The sequence below is a fragment of the Oryza brachyantha genome, chromosome 3 (genome assembly GCF_000231095.2).
Source record: "Oryza brachyantha chromosome 3, ObraRS2, whole genome shotgun sequence".
Taxonomy (NCBI): domain Eukaryota; kingdom Viridiplantae; phylum Streptophyta; class Magnoliopsida; order Poales; family Poaceae; genus Oryza; species Oryza brachyantha.
Window position 1 is genome coordinate 10,394,860 of NC_023165.2, and position 16,478 is coordinate 10,411,337.

Below are 16,478 nucleotides of genomic sequence, written 5' to 3' on the forward strand. Positions count from 1 at the left end.
ATTTAATACTTAGTGTATTATTAATATGTAAGTAAGTAAATTATAGCACACTAAAATTCTAATGAGATGTCTATACTTGATTTTTTGGCTAGGTTCGCCCCTACAAATAGATTCAGAAAAATGAACACACCTATGCAATTTTGTCTTGTCCTCTCCCCGTGGCCTTGTTTTTTCGTGGCTGTGTGAACTGTGGACAAGGAGAGCAGATCATCTAAGAAGTGTATGCACATTTGAGTCACTTACATGTCAGTAGCGCAACTACACAACAGATACATCAGACAAACCTTTAGTGACTAAGCGCATAGAAACCGTGCAGAAGTCACAATAACCAGAACGAATCAGGATACATCCGAGCGGCTACGTAGTATGTAGTACTATGCCATGCGTGGACAAGGAGTCCACCGCTTGGAGTTGTTGGTAACTAGGGTTTAATTGGTTAGTCCGTTAACCCACTTAACCCATTAAATTGGTCTGTACTCGAGTTTGTCAATTGCAGAATTGGTCTACTCAAGGGTGAATCCAGGAAAAAATCATAGGGGGGCTGAACAAACTAGCTACCATTCCATGCGGGTGCGCCCCTGCCGCCCTCCGCCATGCCGCGCGTGCCGGCCTCCCTACCACACCGCGCGCGCAGGCGTCCCGCCGCCAGCCACCTCGCCGCTCGGCCCACTCCTGCGTGCCACCGTCGATCGCCAACTGCCGGCCACCTCCGTCGCTCCATGCATCTGTCACCCGCTGCTTGGGATTGGGTGGGTGTGAGTGAGGTTTGGGGTATTGTGATGGGGAGGAGGAGATGTGGATTGGGGTGAGAATGGATGGTTTGGATGAAAACAGATAAAAATAGACGGTTAGATGTTGATGGTTGTGTTCTGAGTGGGTTGGGCCAAGGAAACGAATTTGTTGTGCTTCTTTTCATAATGGTCCAACTAACTTCATCTTCTACCTCTAGCCACAAACTGAAGAACTCTATCCACCATCCCATAGAACCATAGAGGAAATTTGTAGAGGGCTTAGAGGGTCTCCATGGGTTCGGTGCCGGTAGCGAGGGCTCAAGACCCTCCCGCCACCATGCCACCTCCGCCGCTGGGTCCACTTACACCCCTATTGACAACTACTATCATAATTATATAGCAAGTTTGATCAGGTTCAATCTCGATGAGGGGACAAACAATGATAAATCAAGCTGTGTGAAAGATTTGCAAGGTAAAATTTCGAGGGACGACATGAAAGAAAAATGATATCCCGTAGGAGCGAACGGAATGGAGAATGGTTTGTGGGAGTGGAGTAAAAGGCATGATCTGCTAATTTTTCACGTCGACGAGGGGATTTGAGATAGTCAAGAACTTCTCCAAATCTTGATCACCCGGACGAATTGACCGGACATGAGCAAATATCGGGTGAAAGTTTAGATATCTATTGGAGACATTTTTTTTAATTCATAAAGTTTAGTATCATGAAGTTATGTATTTTTTAAAGATGCTCCAAGGGTAAGAAACTGATCAGATTGAATATCACTGTAAGTCTGTAACTAAAGAACTGTACGAATAGGAAAAAAAAACTCCTGATTTGATCATATCTCCACGTCAATTCCTATCTAATTGGGTCGGTCAAAACGGTGTAGATAACGCGTGCATGCGATGGCGCAAATGTGATGTGAAGGGGTCATAATGTGCATCGAAATTGTACCATATGAAAAGAGAATGAAATAAATGTTAGTAGTATGCGGCACGACCAAGCGGATATCCTCGGCGCCGACCAAGTTCAAGAGATCAAAGCATCAGGGGCCAACTTGGATGAGAGCCGTGGCGATGGCGACCACTATTTGCTTACGGGCTTACTCGTGTCAGACAGTGAGTCAAGTATGCTGCGTGATTAAGGCCGTAGTTAGCCAAAAGGCCCAAAACAGGCCGAAACTTGTCCAGACAAGTGTGTTCATACGAGCTTTGTGATTTGTGAATACTCCATCCATTCCGTAATATCAATCTCAATACATATTTTATTAAAGTATCATAAACACTAAATAGAATGTTACGTCAGTAAAATTATTGACTTTACAGAGTTATTAAATGAGAGTTATTAAATAAGAGAGTTTCATGAGATGAGAGAGGAGTTTCATCCCCATAAAACTCATCTGGCTCGGTTACCTAGTTTACAGTATTAGTAACTATGTCATAAAACTATGCATTGGGACTAGCCTAATATAAGATATAACCACTTTTTTCTTTATCCCATAATATAAGGCGTACATGCAAGTATACATTAACTAGCATATTTTTCATCATCAAAACTTCCAACCACGTTGTGCACTTAGGTAATCTAAATGAGAAGAGAGTTATAACTCTTTCTTGATCTTTGAGTTAGTGATTGTTGTGCTTTATATTATGGAACGAAGAAAGCAGTATCCATAAGCATAGATAATGATGTTCTAAAAACTTGCTACCACTATGTCCCATATTAAGTTCATTTTTTAGTTTTTAGGTATAATGTTTTCACTCTTCGTTTTATTTAAATTTTTTATGATTAATATTTTTATTGTTACTAGATATAAATCATGAATAATATTTTATTGTTACTAGATGGTAAATCATGAATAGTACTGACTAATTTTTTAAAGTCATATAATTTTTTTAAATAAAACGAATGGTCAAACTTTTGACAGAGAAATAAAAAAATAAAATTATTATGAAACGGAGGTCGTGCGTACCAGTACTATTAGAGTTGGTACAATAACTGACTATAAGTTAGTTATAAAGATATTTTATGGAGATATGAGAGGAGAGAAGAGCAGTGCGCTGTAGATTTGTGCCAGTTGCAGCACAGAATCCAAACACAATGTGTGTATAACTTGTAGTATATGTTGTGTAGATTGATATTATATGAATTGACTTGAGTATAGATGAATTAAAGTTAGTTCTAGTTGGCTATACTATTGAAGTTGCTCTTAGAGCAAGCATAATAGTAAATTATAAGCCAGCTATAAATATATTTTAAAAAGATAAAATATAAAAGAGAAGTGTAGTGAGCTACTAATTTGTAGCTAGGTACAACATGGGCTCTAAGACACCATGTGATATGAGACTATGTATTAATGTTTTGTAAATAATTATTAAATAAATTAACTATTAGATTGGCTATAGATAAATTGGGGATAGTATTTGACTATTATATTTGAACTTGCTCTGACTATCCAAGCAGGGATTATCCAGCAACCTGTGACCTGTGGTGTTGCCTTGCAGTCATGTCGCCGCTTCCGAGGCAGGATTCCAGAACCGTGCGTGGGTGACCGTGCGTTGCGTGTTTGTTTCCGCGCTGGCACGGCGGATGCGCCGGATTCCTTTCCCTCCCGTGCACGGTGATGGTTCCTTTTATTTTCCTCGAGCCGCGGCCGGTTTTTTCCGTGCGCCAGCGCCCGGCGCCCGGCGTGGCCTCTCGTGCCGTGTCGTTTGCAGTTTTGCACGCGACGAAACGGAGGATGGAACAGCGATGCCGCTGCAGGCTGCTGCCCTGTTGCCTTGCACTTGTGTTCGTGACCCACGATATAATCTCGGATCAGTATGGATGTTAGCGAGGATATGTCCTATAGTTAATTATAAATATATTAATCATGTATTATTTTACATTATTGTTTTTTCAAAGAAAATCTGATCAAATATCACATATGTAACAAATGTGATTATACGATCGACTGACGATCATGGATTATGGCATGAAGATATCAAATCGATAATGTGGTCACATGTTGGACCCTGTGTTGCATACATCCACAGGAGACACTGTAAGAGTTATATGTGATTTATCGTTAGTGCTATCCTAGCTCCCAACATCCACGGTGGATTGGTTAGAGACTGCTAAACGCTACTTCCTCCATCCCAAATTAATCATCATATAAAGTCTAGGTATAAAGACCAAGAATCTATTTAATTAGCATTGGAAGAATAGAGTTACAAATCCCAAGCTGCATGCACATCAAAGCTGATTGGATAGATGCATACAAACATTTAATGTGCGTGTTAACTAAATGGTTTTTCACACTATAATTAATGCATAATAGGCTCTCTTCTCTTATATGATGATCAATTTATGATTTCTAGTTTTCTCTTATATGACTATCAATTTAGGATGGAGGGAGTACTTCGTAATTAGGCAGTAACAAAAATAGTTTTCGGACATACTACGAAACATACAGTGGGACGTGAATAATCAAGATATGATTTGACATTTCTATTGGAGAGGTATCTCATCCCCCTGATGTTATATATTGTAGAAGTGCATCGTCATGCTAGAGGTGATTGAGGAGTCAATAATAAGTTAATTAATCTATTACATGATCAAGTAAATGATTGAGCTATTGAATGTATTACACATATATAGCCTTGAGGTTAATAAATATCTCGAGGTAAAGAAACTAATACCAGATATACTATAGGTTTAACTAATATGATTTTTATGCTTGCTCGATGGGCAAATACATTTTGTTAGTAGCCGCTATTCACACGCGGATCAAAAAGTAGTTTTAGGTTGTAATCTAGTAAAAATGAATCTATGGGTCATACACTTTACCAACTGAAATAAGGGAATTGGATGGTGGTCCAAAAGAGGCTCAATTATGATAGAAATTTGAGTAGGACTCCTATCATCCTGTGGGTCTTAGAGGCGTATTTTTGGATCTTATATATTTAGGGGTGAGGAGGCTAATCGATAGACAAAAAAATCTAGTTGTCCTCCTCCAGCACTAAGCCCTAGCCGTACGTACACATTAGCAGATCTGCGCACGGTGTTTCTTTCATTGATGCGAGAACACCATTAGAGGCACCGCTAGATTGTGTAGTTGATCGACACAGATACGCGCCAAGGTGAATACGTGTGGAGGATAATATCATACTGTTGCGATCGACTAAACTGCCGGTTACCATTATTCGTGCCCAGTGATTTTATTTGAGTGAAATTTACCTAAATTTAAAAAGTTTGATATAACTAGCCGTGCTTTTTTACTTTAAATCATATAGTAACCGTAGAAAGCTATACAATTATCATGATAAAATCGTAGATATCATGGTATACCTTGATACAAAGTTTCTCGTGCAAAGTCTAAAAATTTAAATTCAAATATTTGATCTGGGAATTTTTGACGGTTTTGACGGCGCGGTTATTGTTCTACCATTGGGCGGCGACTTCGGCTTCATAGACGGTTTTGTAAACCCTGATGGTGGCAAATGAGTGGGTCTGCATATTTGTACAAACTTTTTTGATGATACGGAGGGTTAAAAAGTAAATTCAGAAGTTAATGTCCAAAAACAGAGAGAGTAGGATTTTTTTTTCTTTTTGCCTGCACGGTGTCAGCAACTTTAGATTTTGCGGTTGTTTTTGTATTATGGGTTTCGCCGTTCATCATATCAGTATTTTTTCAGATTGTCTGCATAGTTGCATGCATGCATGTACGATAGACCAGTGGCTGAGGAATGGTCAAGAGTACTGTTGTTTCTTGTGTTGCCGAAAACATTTCCGGCTGCTGCTTCCTCCTCCTCCAATCGGTCGCTGGTTCCTCCTCCTCGGGAGCGCTCACTTGCTTCTTCATTAATGAGTGATATTTCTGTAGGTAGAGCTAAGTCAACTGAAAATAACTGCTACAACGTGAGTACTCCGTACCTGTGTAAACTACTACACTAGTATTGCTAAACTTTGCAAGCGACCTGCACTACAACGGCAACACAATGCAGGACAAGAAACTCATTTGGTGACATCAGGGTATTTATGGTAAAATTGTTCAAGGTCTTGCCTACACCGGTGAAGGATGTGTTTGGTTCCACCGATGTGGCGGATTGGAATAGAGCTAATCCATCTCTGACCATGTTTAGTTCGTGCATAAATAAGATAGGTTGGACTTGGGAGAAAAATATTCTTCTTAGATCCGAGTTCAACCCATCCCACCAAAACAGTGGGACGGATCTATCCCAGGACGGATCCTAAATATTGTGAAATGTTCATTTTATTTTATTAAAATTTTTTAAAATATCTTAAATGTATAACTATATATTTAATTGCTTTAGATTATTTATATATTAATCCTAGTATCAATATTTCATTTTGAATATAAGAGGTAACCTCGACAACTCATCGTGGAGAGGTAATTACATCCAACTATCTCACATTTATCCATTGAATCAAACAAGTGACATGTTCACTCTATCTCATCTCATCCCTCCAACCAAACAAAAAGTAGAGTCTAACCCATCTCTCCAATCAAACAGAAAATGAAACCAACCCATCCTACGAAACAGGGATGAATCCAACCCATTCCACCGATTTCACGAACCAAACACATCTGAAATGGTTTTCTTTGCTCGTGAAGGCATTAAGCTAGCATGAACACGTCATTGGAGGCAATCGAAGGGAGGGAACATTAAGCGCATCTACTCCCAACTATCAAAACTTTAACCTGAAAACCTTAAAGTATCGGACGCTCTCAAGTCTCGACATTTAGTTTATAGGATGTACCAGCGTATATTTATGTTTTTACACAATATAATTGCTGCGCATGACTACTGAAGCATGGTTTTAAGCCACCACGCCTGACCAAGACAAGGGGCGGTCGTTTGGTTTTGTTTGAAAAAAAATTAAATACCATATTTAGAAATGAAAGATAATTTATGAATACAATTTTTATATATGTGTTCTTGATGATCTAAAAACCAATATTAAAAAGTAAACTATGATTAAAACAAATCCTAAAAACAACTCCAAAAAATGAGGGTGCAAGAGAAAACGATAATGGCTTCGAGCATATTAGTATGACTTACCTAAGGCACGATGCCATAGAAGATAATGGAGACACCCCATGGAGAAAGAGAGGAGGGAATAAAGATGCTACACCAAATCACACACATGTGGTGCGGAAGGGCCTCCATCGTCGTTGGCTACTAGGAAGATGTCATGATACAACTGGAAAGATGTTATTGTCATAGTTGATGAGAAGACATTGTCGTGACTATAGAGAAGACCGTCGCAATCACGACCACGTCTAGGATGAATCGGCATCCTAGATTTGGTGAGCTCACCGCCAACCTCATTCGATGGCCTAATCAACCATATGTCATTGTAGAGTTTCTCCATCCGAACTGTGGTGGAGAAGTGAGAGCAGTGATGGTGGAGAAGAGAGAGCGGCAGCGGCAGAGCATGAAGAATGACAATGAATGGATGGAGAGCGCTAGGCCGTCGACAACGGGAGGAGTTGCGTTAGAGTAGAAGGTAAGGACATGAGATTAGAATAAAAGTGCATCTAGCTCCTAAAGCGGGTTTTGGTTGATTAATGACAATCCTAGTCAAAACATGTGTGCACTAACAAGTTGTGGTTGCAGAGAAGTAGAGAAGTTTGACTCATGTACGGAATGTACGAATTTGAGTAAACCGTGAAGTGATCCAAAAGGCGAAAAGTGAACAGAGTCAAGACGATCAAAATACGTTTTTTTTGCTTTTGAGTCATAGGACAATCCATACTATTAAGAGGGGTCACCAAGTCGCTACATGCATCCGTGAGAGAGTCATGAGTGTGTGAGGCTTGTTTGATGGAAATTCCAAAGAGCCTGGATCAGACAGTCCGGTGAGGATCGGGCAGTCTAGCCCCAAGCATTAGCTAGAGCCTAAGTGCTGGCCAAACGGTTCGGCCCCTGGGCCTGAATAGTCCGGCCCTTATAACTTTACCCAATGGCTAGCTGACGTTTCACAACCCTATATAAGCCACCTCGGGATTTTAGCCGTTGGTGAGGTTTCCAGTTCAAACTCTAGGGTTCCTAGGTGAGTTCTAGCCCCTACCAAGCCTCCCCCACTAATCCTAGCACTTCCTAGAGTGATTAAGGCGAGGATTAAGCCTAGGTTGTGGGTTTAAGGATTAATGAGAGATCTTGAGTGTTTGTGAGTGATCTTGAGCAACGGATGGATGCATGTGGAGATGCGGTGGTCTGTTACTCTTGGAGTTCATGCTCCTAGATGAATATGCGTCGCCCGCGAGCCTCCAAGCTTTGTGGATCACCCGGAATCGAGTTTGTGAAGGTTGGTTCCTAACCTCCGCAAGGAAATAAGTAAGATTTCTAGTGGATTCTTGTTATGGCTAGGCGAGACGTCTTGATCTTGACATTTGTGGTCGATCAAGGGCTTGCTAGCGCCTAGGGGTGAATCCGGAGACCCGTGTCGGCCTTGTGGGAGGAAGCCAAGAGAGGAAATGGATCAAGAGGGATCCCGCTCAGAGGAGCGCCTCAACGGAGAGAAGAATCAAAGAATCCAAAGTTCGAGATAAAATCTCTCGTGTCCATCTTTGTGTGTTTCTTGGTTTCTTGCTATTCGTGTGATCTTTTAGTGTTTATATTTTGCACACACACTGCACGTTCCCAGGAACTCCACTGAGAGAGGAGAACTTTAAAGTTTCTCTTTTTACTGATCGGACTGTCCAGTGTTACTAGCCGTACGGTCCGGCTAGAGCTCTCGGCCTAACCCGAGAGCCCCGACTGGATGGTCCGGCCCAATTGACCACTGCATTTCGAACAATTTTTTAGGACACCTATTCACCCCCTCTAGACTGTCTCCCTAGGACTTCATAGAAAGTAGTGGTGGTGAGAAGAAAGTGATGATTTAGGCCGTGTTCGGCGGTGCGGGTAGTTAACCGGCAGGAAAAACATAGCAATAAATATATGATTAATTAATTATTTGGTTTAAACAATAAAAAATAGATTAATATGATTTTTAAAACAACTTTCCTATAAATTTTTCAGAAAAAATACACCATTAAGCGGTTTGGGAACGCACGCGCGGAAAAAGATGTAATTTGGCTTAATAACCCGAGGGAATGAATCGCGGCCTAACAAATATTTTTCTAGTAGGGTCCTTAACGTAAAGTTTTAATTTGTACATGGTAAAAGACTGAACTATGAAATTGCAGGGGTTGCACTATATATAATACCATACAGCGCACTTTAAACCACTATGCACCGTACACATATTGTCTTTTAGTTTCCATAATCCTATGTGCCCTTAGACCTCAAGAAAAGTTGAGATATGTAGACCCACGGATGACAAAGGAATATAAGTATTTGCTTTAATTTAGCCCACAATAATATTTTCTAAAGTGGAGGATTTGCCACCTTGTCGTAGGAATTCATTGTCTACTTTGTTTGTCACAAACATACTTATCGGAAATAAATTCTAAAGGAAGGCAAACATCTAAATTTCCTTCAAAACTACCTTGGCCCCTTCTTTCCATTTTTGTTTATGCTCATAAGCCAAAATTTAATTTTTATTCTTATATTTGGAGTTGATTTTGTATTTTCACCGTAGTTTAATTTTCAGTCTTTGCTTTTAGATCTCTAATAACACACACACAAATATATATATATATATATATATATATATATATATATATATATATATATATAATTCATAAAATATTTTTGTTTGCAAATATGTCGTAAAAATGCCAAATGACATTTATCAAGCAAAATAATTTATGAATAAAATTTTTATATACTTGTTATTAGCTATATACAAAGGCTAAAAAATAAACTATGGTGAAAAAAATTCTAAAATCAACCTCAATAATTAATGTTGAAAATTTAAAATTTAACTTATAAGTATAAGCAAAGGAGAAAAAGTGAGGGTGTCGACCTTCATCTCTGTGTACATGACCTATGGATGTGTTTGGTTTGTGGACCGGGTAGATGGATTAGAGCCAATCTGGTATTGTTGGATGAGTTGGTTTTTTTTTATTGAAGGGATGAGTTAAACTTTTTTTTTTGATAGAGAGATAGGATGAAATGGAGCGATGATACTTTGACACGTTTGGATATTGGGATGGAGGTGGAATGGTTTATGTGGTTAACTTTCTATATTAAAATAATAAGTTTGAATCATATTTTAAAAATAACTCATCATAATTTATTCATATTAACACAAGTAATATTTTAATTGTTTATGCCATTTTAAATAATAATAGATAAATGATAAATGGAGTTTTACGCCATTTAAAAAAATCATATCAATACAAATAACCGAGTAAATCCAAACAAACACAAAGATCACATAGTTTAAAGTTCCAAATAATATATAAATTGCCGATGTTGTGTTAAATAATAATAGACATAAGAAATATAATTTTGTGTGCCATTTCGCAAAAAATATAGTGGTTCGAACATTCATCCTATCTCATCTCATTTATAAACCAAATAACCACAAAAACCAGAGTGCTATGACCCAACCAACCCTAGTTTATATACGCGATTTTTGCGTGATGTTTATACGATAAAACATTTTTCTCTTAATTGGGATTTAAAGCCCATGGCGTTTTTCTTTTGCCCTCTACACCGTTGCATTTGATTGGTCCAAGAAGAAAAGAGAGTGTGCGTAGTAATTTTTTCTAAGAGCAGTATAATAGCAGACTATAAGTCAAGTACAAACATATTTTAAAGAGATAAAAGAGGAGGGAAAAGAGCAGTGAACTATTAATTTGTAGTTAGCTGCAGCACGGGCTGCAAGACGTAGTTGTGGATAATATACGAGACCATGTATTAATATTTTATAGGTATGAGTCGTATAAATTAACTATTAGATTAACTATAGATGATTTGGAGCTATTAGTGCATTTATAACCCAATGACTAAGATGATGTCCATAACATTAAATAAGTTGTCATCTAGGATAAAAGATGATGTGACAAGTGAATAAATGAGAAAAGAGAATGAAAATGTCTTGCATGAGACATGATTTCTACACAACATTTAAGATATCATGTGAGATAAATAGCACTAAATTAAAATATGGAATTGTGATGTTTGCATTGCAAGAGTAATGTTTAGTACTAGTTTCTTAATGATAAAAAATTTATAGAAACTATATCTAATGTTATGGGTTAGAGATACCCTGGTCGGCAATCATGCTCTAAGCGAACCCACCAAAGCCTTATAACCACGTCAAATGCAGCGACTCGAGCGAGCTCGGCGAAACGGAGCTGCTCAGCTCAGTGGCTCCAGGGGCACAGCTCCGGGAAGCGGAGGCTACCGAGAGCAACCGGGCCACGCTGAGCAGCCCTAGCTAGTGTGTACTACTAGCAGCTCGGTAGCTCCTCCTCGATCTTGCTCTACAACCAGTAACAATGAGCTTGTTTCGCTAGCTCCTGTATATTTAAGGCTATAATAAGTAACACAACGCCGATAGTCCAACAGAGAGAAAGGGGGTAAAAGGTGGAACGGAAGACCAGAAGAAGAGGCAAGACGCCTGTGAGCAGCGGCGGTGGAAGTAGTAGCGCGGCCATGGATGCCTACGAGGCGACCAAGGTGGTGTTCTCACGGATCCAGGCACTGGACCCTGACCACGCCGCCAAGATCATGGGGTTCCTCCTCATCCAGGACCACGGCGACAAGGAGATGATACGCCTCGCCTTCGGCCCCGAGGCGCTGCTCCAGAGCGTCATTGCCCAGGCGCGCAAGGACCTCGCCCTCCTACCGGCGTCGTCTCCCACGGTGTCGGCGGCCGGCCACGCGCCGTTCCTGCTCTCGCGGCAGAGCTCCGGCCGCGGCGCCGCGCCGGCGCTGCCCGCGACCTCGCCGTCGTCGTGGGCGCAGGCGCAGCCGTTCTCGAGGAGTAATAGCATGAGCAATGGCGCCGCGGATGAGCTGCTCTGCGCTGGCGAGGAACTGAGCCCGGTGAACAGCGCAGGAGTCGCGGCGGCCGCGCCGCCCTTCTTTCCTCGCGGCGGGGACTCGCTCCTTGACGACTTTCAGCTGCAAGAGCAGCTCGCGTTCCTGCACGAAGGAGCCGGAGGCGTGAACCCCGGGCACGCTCTCCCGGTCTTCGATGGAGCCGAGTGCTGGCCCAGCGGTGGTCCTGGTCACCGCCGGAGCGCGTCGGTAAACGAGCTCTTCCTCGGCGGGGGCGGTGGCGACGCCTTCGGTTGGAAACCTTGCCTTTACTACGCGCGGGGTTTCTGCAAGAACGGCAGCAGCTGCAGGTTCGTCCACGGCGGCCTCTCCGACGATTTCGCGGTCGCCGGTATGGACGCAGCCGCCGCCGAACAGCAGCAGTGCCAGGATTTCCTCCCGCGCTCCAAGAGCCAGCACCTCGGGCCCGCCGCCTTCCCGTTCTCCCCCACCGGCCCTCTCCCAGGCTCGCCGTCCGCCACCAGCAAGTGCCTCAGCCTCCTGCTGCAGCAACAGCACAACGACAACCAGAGGTATTACCACCTTTGCAAATTGCAACCTCCATTCTCCAAGCCAGAAGCTTTCAAAGTTCCAACCTTTCTTGCTTGCGCGTGTGAAGAGCCGCCGCGGCCGCGATGATGCTCGGCGGCGGTGAGGAGGCGCACAAGTTCATGGGTCGGCCGCGTCTGGACCGCGCCGACTTCGCCAGCATGATGAACCCCGGATCGCGCCAGATTTACCTCACCTTCCCGGCCGACAGCACGTTCCGCGAGGAGGACGTCTCCAACTACTTCAGGTATGTGTACGAACAATGGCCATGCCATGTCGCAATGATCCTTCTTTCATGGCGGATTCGCTAGAACGCGATCTGATGGGGTTCTTTGCTGTTCTTGGCAATGCGCTGCAGCATCTACGGGCCGGTGCACGACGTGCGCATTCCGTACCAGCAGAAGCGCATGTTCGGGTTCGTCACCTTCGTGTACCCAGAGACGGTGAAGCTGATCTTGGCCAAGGGCAACCCGCATTTCATCTGCGACGCCCGCGTGCTCGTCAAGCCCTACAAGGAGAAGGGCAAGGTCCCGGACAAGTACAGGTACGCTTGAAGCGCGGCTTAAAAACAGCGGTTCTCGATTATGTCAAGCTCGAAAAATCAGTTACATTGCTTCTTGCAACGGCAAGCCTTCAACTTTGATGCATTTGATTTGTTGTTTGTTCCCGCACCTCAGGAAGCAGCAGCAAGGTGATTTCTGCTGCATGTCGCCCCCGGGGCTAGACGCCAGGGACCCCTTCGATTTTCACCAACTCGGTATAAAGATCCAGCCTTTACCTTTCCTTATCCATTAGATGCCCTGTTTGCTTCTCTTCAGTGTGGTTTGCTAGAGCTGTATGTTTGATTCGATGCTTGTTTCGTTCTCCGGTTTGGTGTTCGTCAGGTGCAAGGATGCTGCAGCACTCCAACAGCGCTAATGAGCTAATGCTGCGGCGGAAGCTGGAGGAGCAGCAGCAGGCGGCGGAGCTGCAGCAGGCCATTGATCTCCACAGCCGCCGCCTTATTGGCCTCCAGCTGCTCGACCTCAAATCTTCTGCTGCTGCCCATGCCGCAGAGACAACAACAATTTCGCTACCCACGCCCATCGCCAATGGCTTCACCTCCGGCCCTCCCGGTGCCACCACCATTGTTGAGTCGCCGCCCAGCTGTGGTAAAAGCATAGCTAGCATTGACCGAGCTCCCCCTATTGTCGTCTTCTGGTCAAGTTCTTGAATTTCCAGTATCTTGTATACTTTTCAGGTGAGCAACTGATGGCAAGCTATGGCTCTCCACCGGAGGAGAAGGTTGTCAATGGCGGCGGTAAGGCAGAATCTGTACCCACAGTCGAGGCTACCCGCAATGCTGGTAGCGACCAGAGGTAGATTTTAACTACAACCATAACGTGTATTCTTCTTGCTCATGTTTCTCGGACTAATGCCGTATACTCAAGAACAAATAAGCTTCATGTGGTCTGTGGCCAAAAGCTTTTGCTTGACCACCATTGCTTGTTCATGCTTGTTGCGCAGTGAAAAGCTTTTGCTTGATCACCATTGCTTGTTCATGCTTGTTGCGCAGTGCTGTTCACAACTTGCCTGACAGCCCGTTCGCTTCCTCTACCAAGTCGACCGCATTTTCCACCGCGACCGCCGCGCCGGCCACCACCGGCGAGGGAGATTTCGCCGGCGGTAGTGGCTGCAATGTTGGTAGCAGCTCAGTCGGCGTCACCAGCCATCTCCGGCCTCCCACGTTGGACATACCGTCGCCAAGGACCTGCTTCTTCCCCATGCCCAGGTATGGCTGTGGCACCACTTTTAGCAGTTGATTATACTTGATTGTACTGGTCATGATCTACTATCATACGAGCGGAATGATTTGACGGATGCAATATGCAGGCTGTCCGAGCACGGGGCAATCGGGATGTAAAGCAAGTCCACAATAGAAGTGGCTGAAACCCTCTCCAGAAATCATAGTAAGCACTTGGGCTTGCTTTATTCCCAGTACTATGCTTCCCAATTAGGCTTTTTTACCCGTCTAATATTCTAATTATGCTGTTATTTCTGTTTTCTTCTTTCTTGTATAATTTGTTTTTGCAGGAATATATGAAGCAAAGAAAGTGTTAGCGGAATATAGGGTAAAAAAAAAGGAGTGGAGCGTCAGCGTAGTGTTTTAGGATGTTTAGCTCCCCTTTCTTTTCTCTTTTAAGCTTCTCACCTTTTTAGTGGATAGCTCCATTAAACAACACGAGAAGAAGATGCCATTAGCCTGATGGAAGAAAAAAAAAGCAGCAGCATATGCAGATATGCAGTATTGTGATATACTATATATATGATATATATAAATAATTCAGTGGCGCCTCTAATTATACTAGCGAATATAGTACTGTGTGGCAGTTAGCAGTTATTTTGTTTACTACTGCCATCAGACAATTGATGTTAGTATTACCATACTGTGTTCTTCACTTCCATGTATTAACAACTACAGACTACTGTAATCACCATATCTGGTTTTAGTATTATACTAGTATAGTTTTCTTCTGATATGTGCGGTTAATCCTCAAGGCAAGTGCACGTCACAGGTTCACATGTTTAACAGCAGTACAACCTGCAAGCTGTAAGAGTGTCATATGTGGACAGCAGGACAGGGGTAGCCCAGAAACTGGAGAAGGGCACATGGCCCTTGCAGTTGTCTTCTGAAGCTCTTTACTGGTCGCAAGGTCCTACTTGGCCGTGCGGCTCCATCAGGTGATTAGTGAGATCACAGATCAGTGTCTCCCACTTACCGCGTTCGTAAAGTACTAACTTTGACCCCACACAAATAAAAAGATTATGATACGTTTATTTTATTAAATTATAGTGCAATTATCTCATATGCTGTAATTGTTTGGCTTCTTTATGTGTTATTTATGATCTAAACCCAATATAAAAAAACCCTAAAATCTATTTTAAATTTAAGGATATGAAAATCATAAAATCTATTTAAGATCGAAAATTTAAATTATCTTATAGGCATAAAAAACGAAAAGATAAGATTGATACTTTATCTAATTTCAATGTAGTTGTAGTTGTTATCTACTTTTACAAACTTGAATAAAATGATTACTCAAAGATAAACTTATTTAAAACCAATAAGAGAGGGTAAAGATAAATTATATTGGGATAGAGAACATTTCACATTACTCGTACTATGAAAAGGAGAGTACATCTTAGTTATTGTTATGTTGTGTCGGTTTCCATTTTGCTGGAATTAATATAAAACTTTAGAACTTTTTACTACTTCATTGGAGTAGAGCTTTTTACTACTTTATCCCACTCTCTAGCTTGGGATGTGTGTATCAACACTACTCATAAAGTCATAATATCCTCCTCCAACGATAACATAGTGGTCCATTTTAGGACCGATGTAGCATATGCCGAAGTAATTAATTGAGTAAATTTCTCAAAAGTATGGAATCTTTTGATTAATTATCAAAACTTGATATTTAAGTCAAATAAAATTTGAAAAAGTAAATTTAACACATATTTAATTAGAACTAAAGATTTAGTTTTCTCAAGATAATGAAAATGTTTTACATCTATGGCCTCTGTTATAAGGCACAGTGAAGAAGAAAAACAAAGACAGGAGACATCTCTAAATTCTAACAAGCTTAGGAGTATATGTTAGGACTCCCATAACAAAAACAAGAGATCCTTGTTAACCGATTCTAATAGTGTAGCAACACCGAGCATAATATCCTCCTATGAAAGTATCTAAAAACCTCCGCTTTAAAATATTTTATCTTTCTAGTTCAAATTAGCATAATATTATTTTGATACGGACTAGTATATACTATTGGAGTTACCTAAAAAAATATAAAGATAATCTACATAGGATTGGATATTTTTTACCAAATATTTTATCACTTTGATAACTGCCAAATTGACCAATATATCGCGCTAGCACAAAATAAAATAATTCTTTCTATGGATTTATGCACTCTCATACACCAGTTACCTTCTTTTTTTCTTTTGCATTTTGGGAAGGAGTGATATTGATAGCAAACAATATTTAGTTTACAACATCATAGCTTAACAACAATAAATTTATAATAAAACTTAAGGTTCAAGAGGTTAAAATTAGAGTGGAAACTTTAAATAAAAATAGTTGTTCTATATGCATCGATCTAAATGTTTAACCAAATTAATCAAAAAATATATTTGTACTCAAGAATAATTAAATGTTCCACAAGAACTGTGCTCATTTTTGTATTATTAAAATCAATAGTTTTGACAAGA

General features: G+C 41.5%; 1 protein-coding gene across 1 annotated transcript; it reads left to right on the top strand.

Moving 5' to 3' along the window:
* The first annotated feature begins 10,986 nt into the window (after positions 1–10,986).
* On the top strand, positions 10,987–14,648 carry LOC102717779 (zinc finger CCCH domain-containing protein 23-like). Its single transcript, XM_006649963.3, has 9 exons — positions 10,987–12,211; positions 12,298–12,474; positions 12,586–12,771; positions 12,905–12,984; positions 13,112–13,378; positions 13,468–13,585; positions 13,783–13,998; positions 14,100–14,176; positions 14,301–14,648. Exons 1-8 carry the CDS (start codon positions 11,292–11,294, stop codon positions 14,128–14,130), a joined length of 1,995 nt encoding a protein of 664 aa, XP_006650026.2. The 5' UTR covers positions 10,987–11,291; the 3' UTR covers positions 14,131–14,176; positions 14,301–14,648.
* Positions 14,649–16,478: the final 1,830 nt, after the last annotated feature.

Excerpts from the sequence above, each read along its gene's own strand:
- LOC102717779 (XM_006649963.3), top strand. The coding sequence starts at position 11,292 with ATGGATGCCTACGAGGCGACCAAGGTGGTGTTCTCACGGATCCAGGCA. Across the intron at positions 12,475-12,585 it reads GACGTCTCCAACTACTTCAG|CATCTACGGGCCGGTGCACG; the intron begins GTATGTGTACGA and ends AATGCGCTGCAG. Across the intron at positions 13,379-13,467 it reads TGAGTCGCCGCCCAGCTGTG|GTGAGCAACTGATGGCAAGC; the intron begins GTAAAAGCATAG and ends TATACTTTTCAG.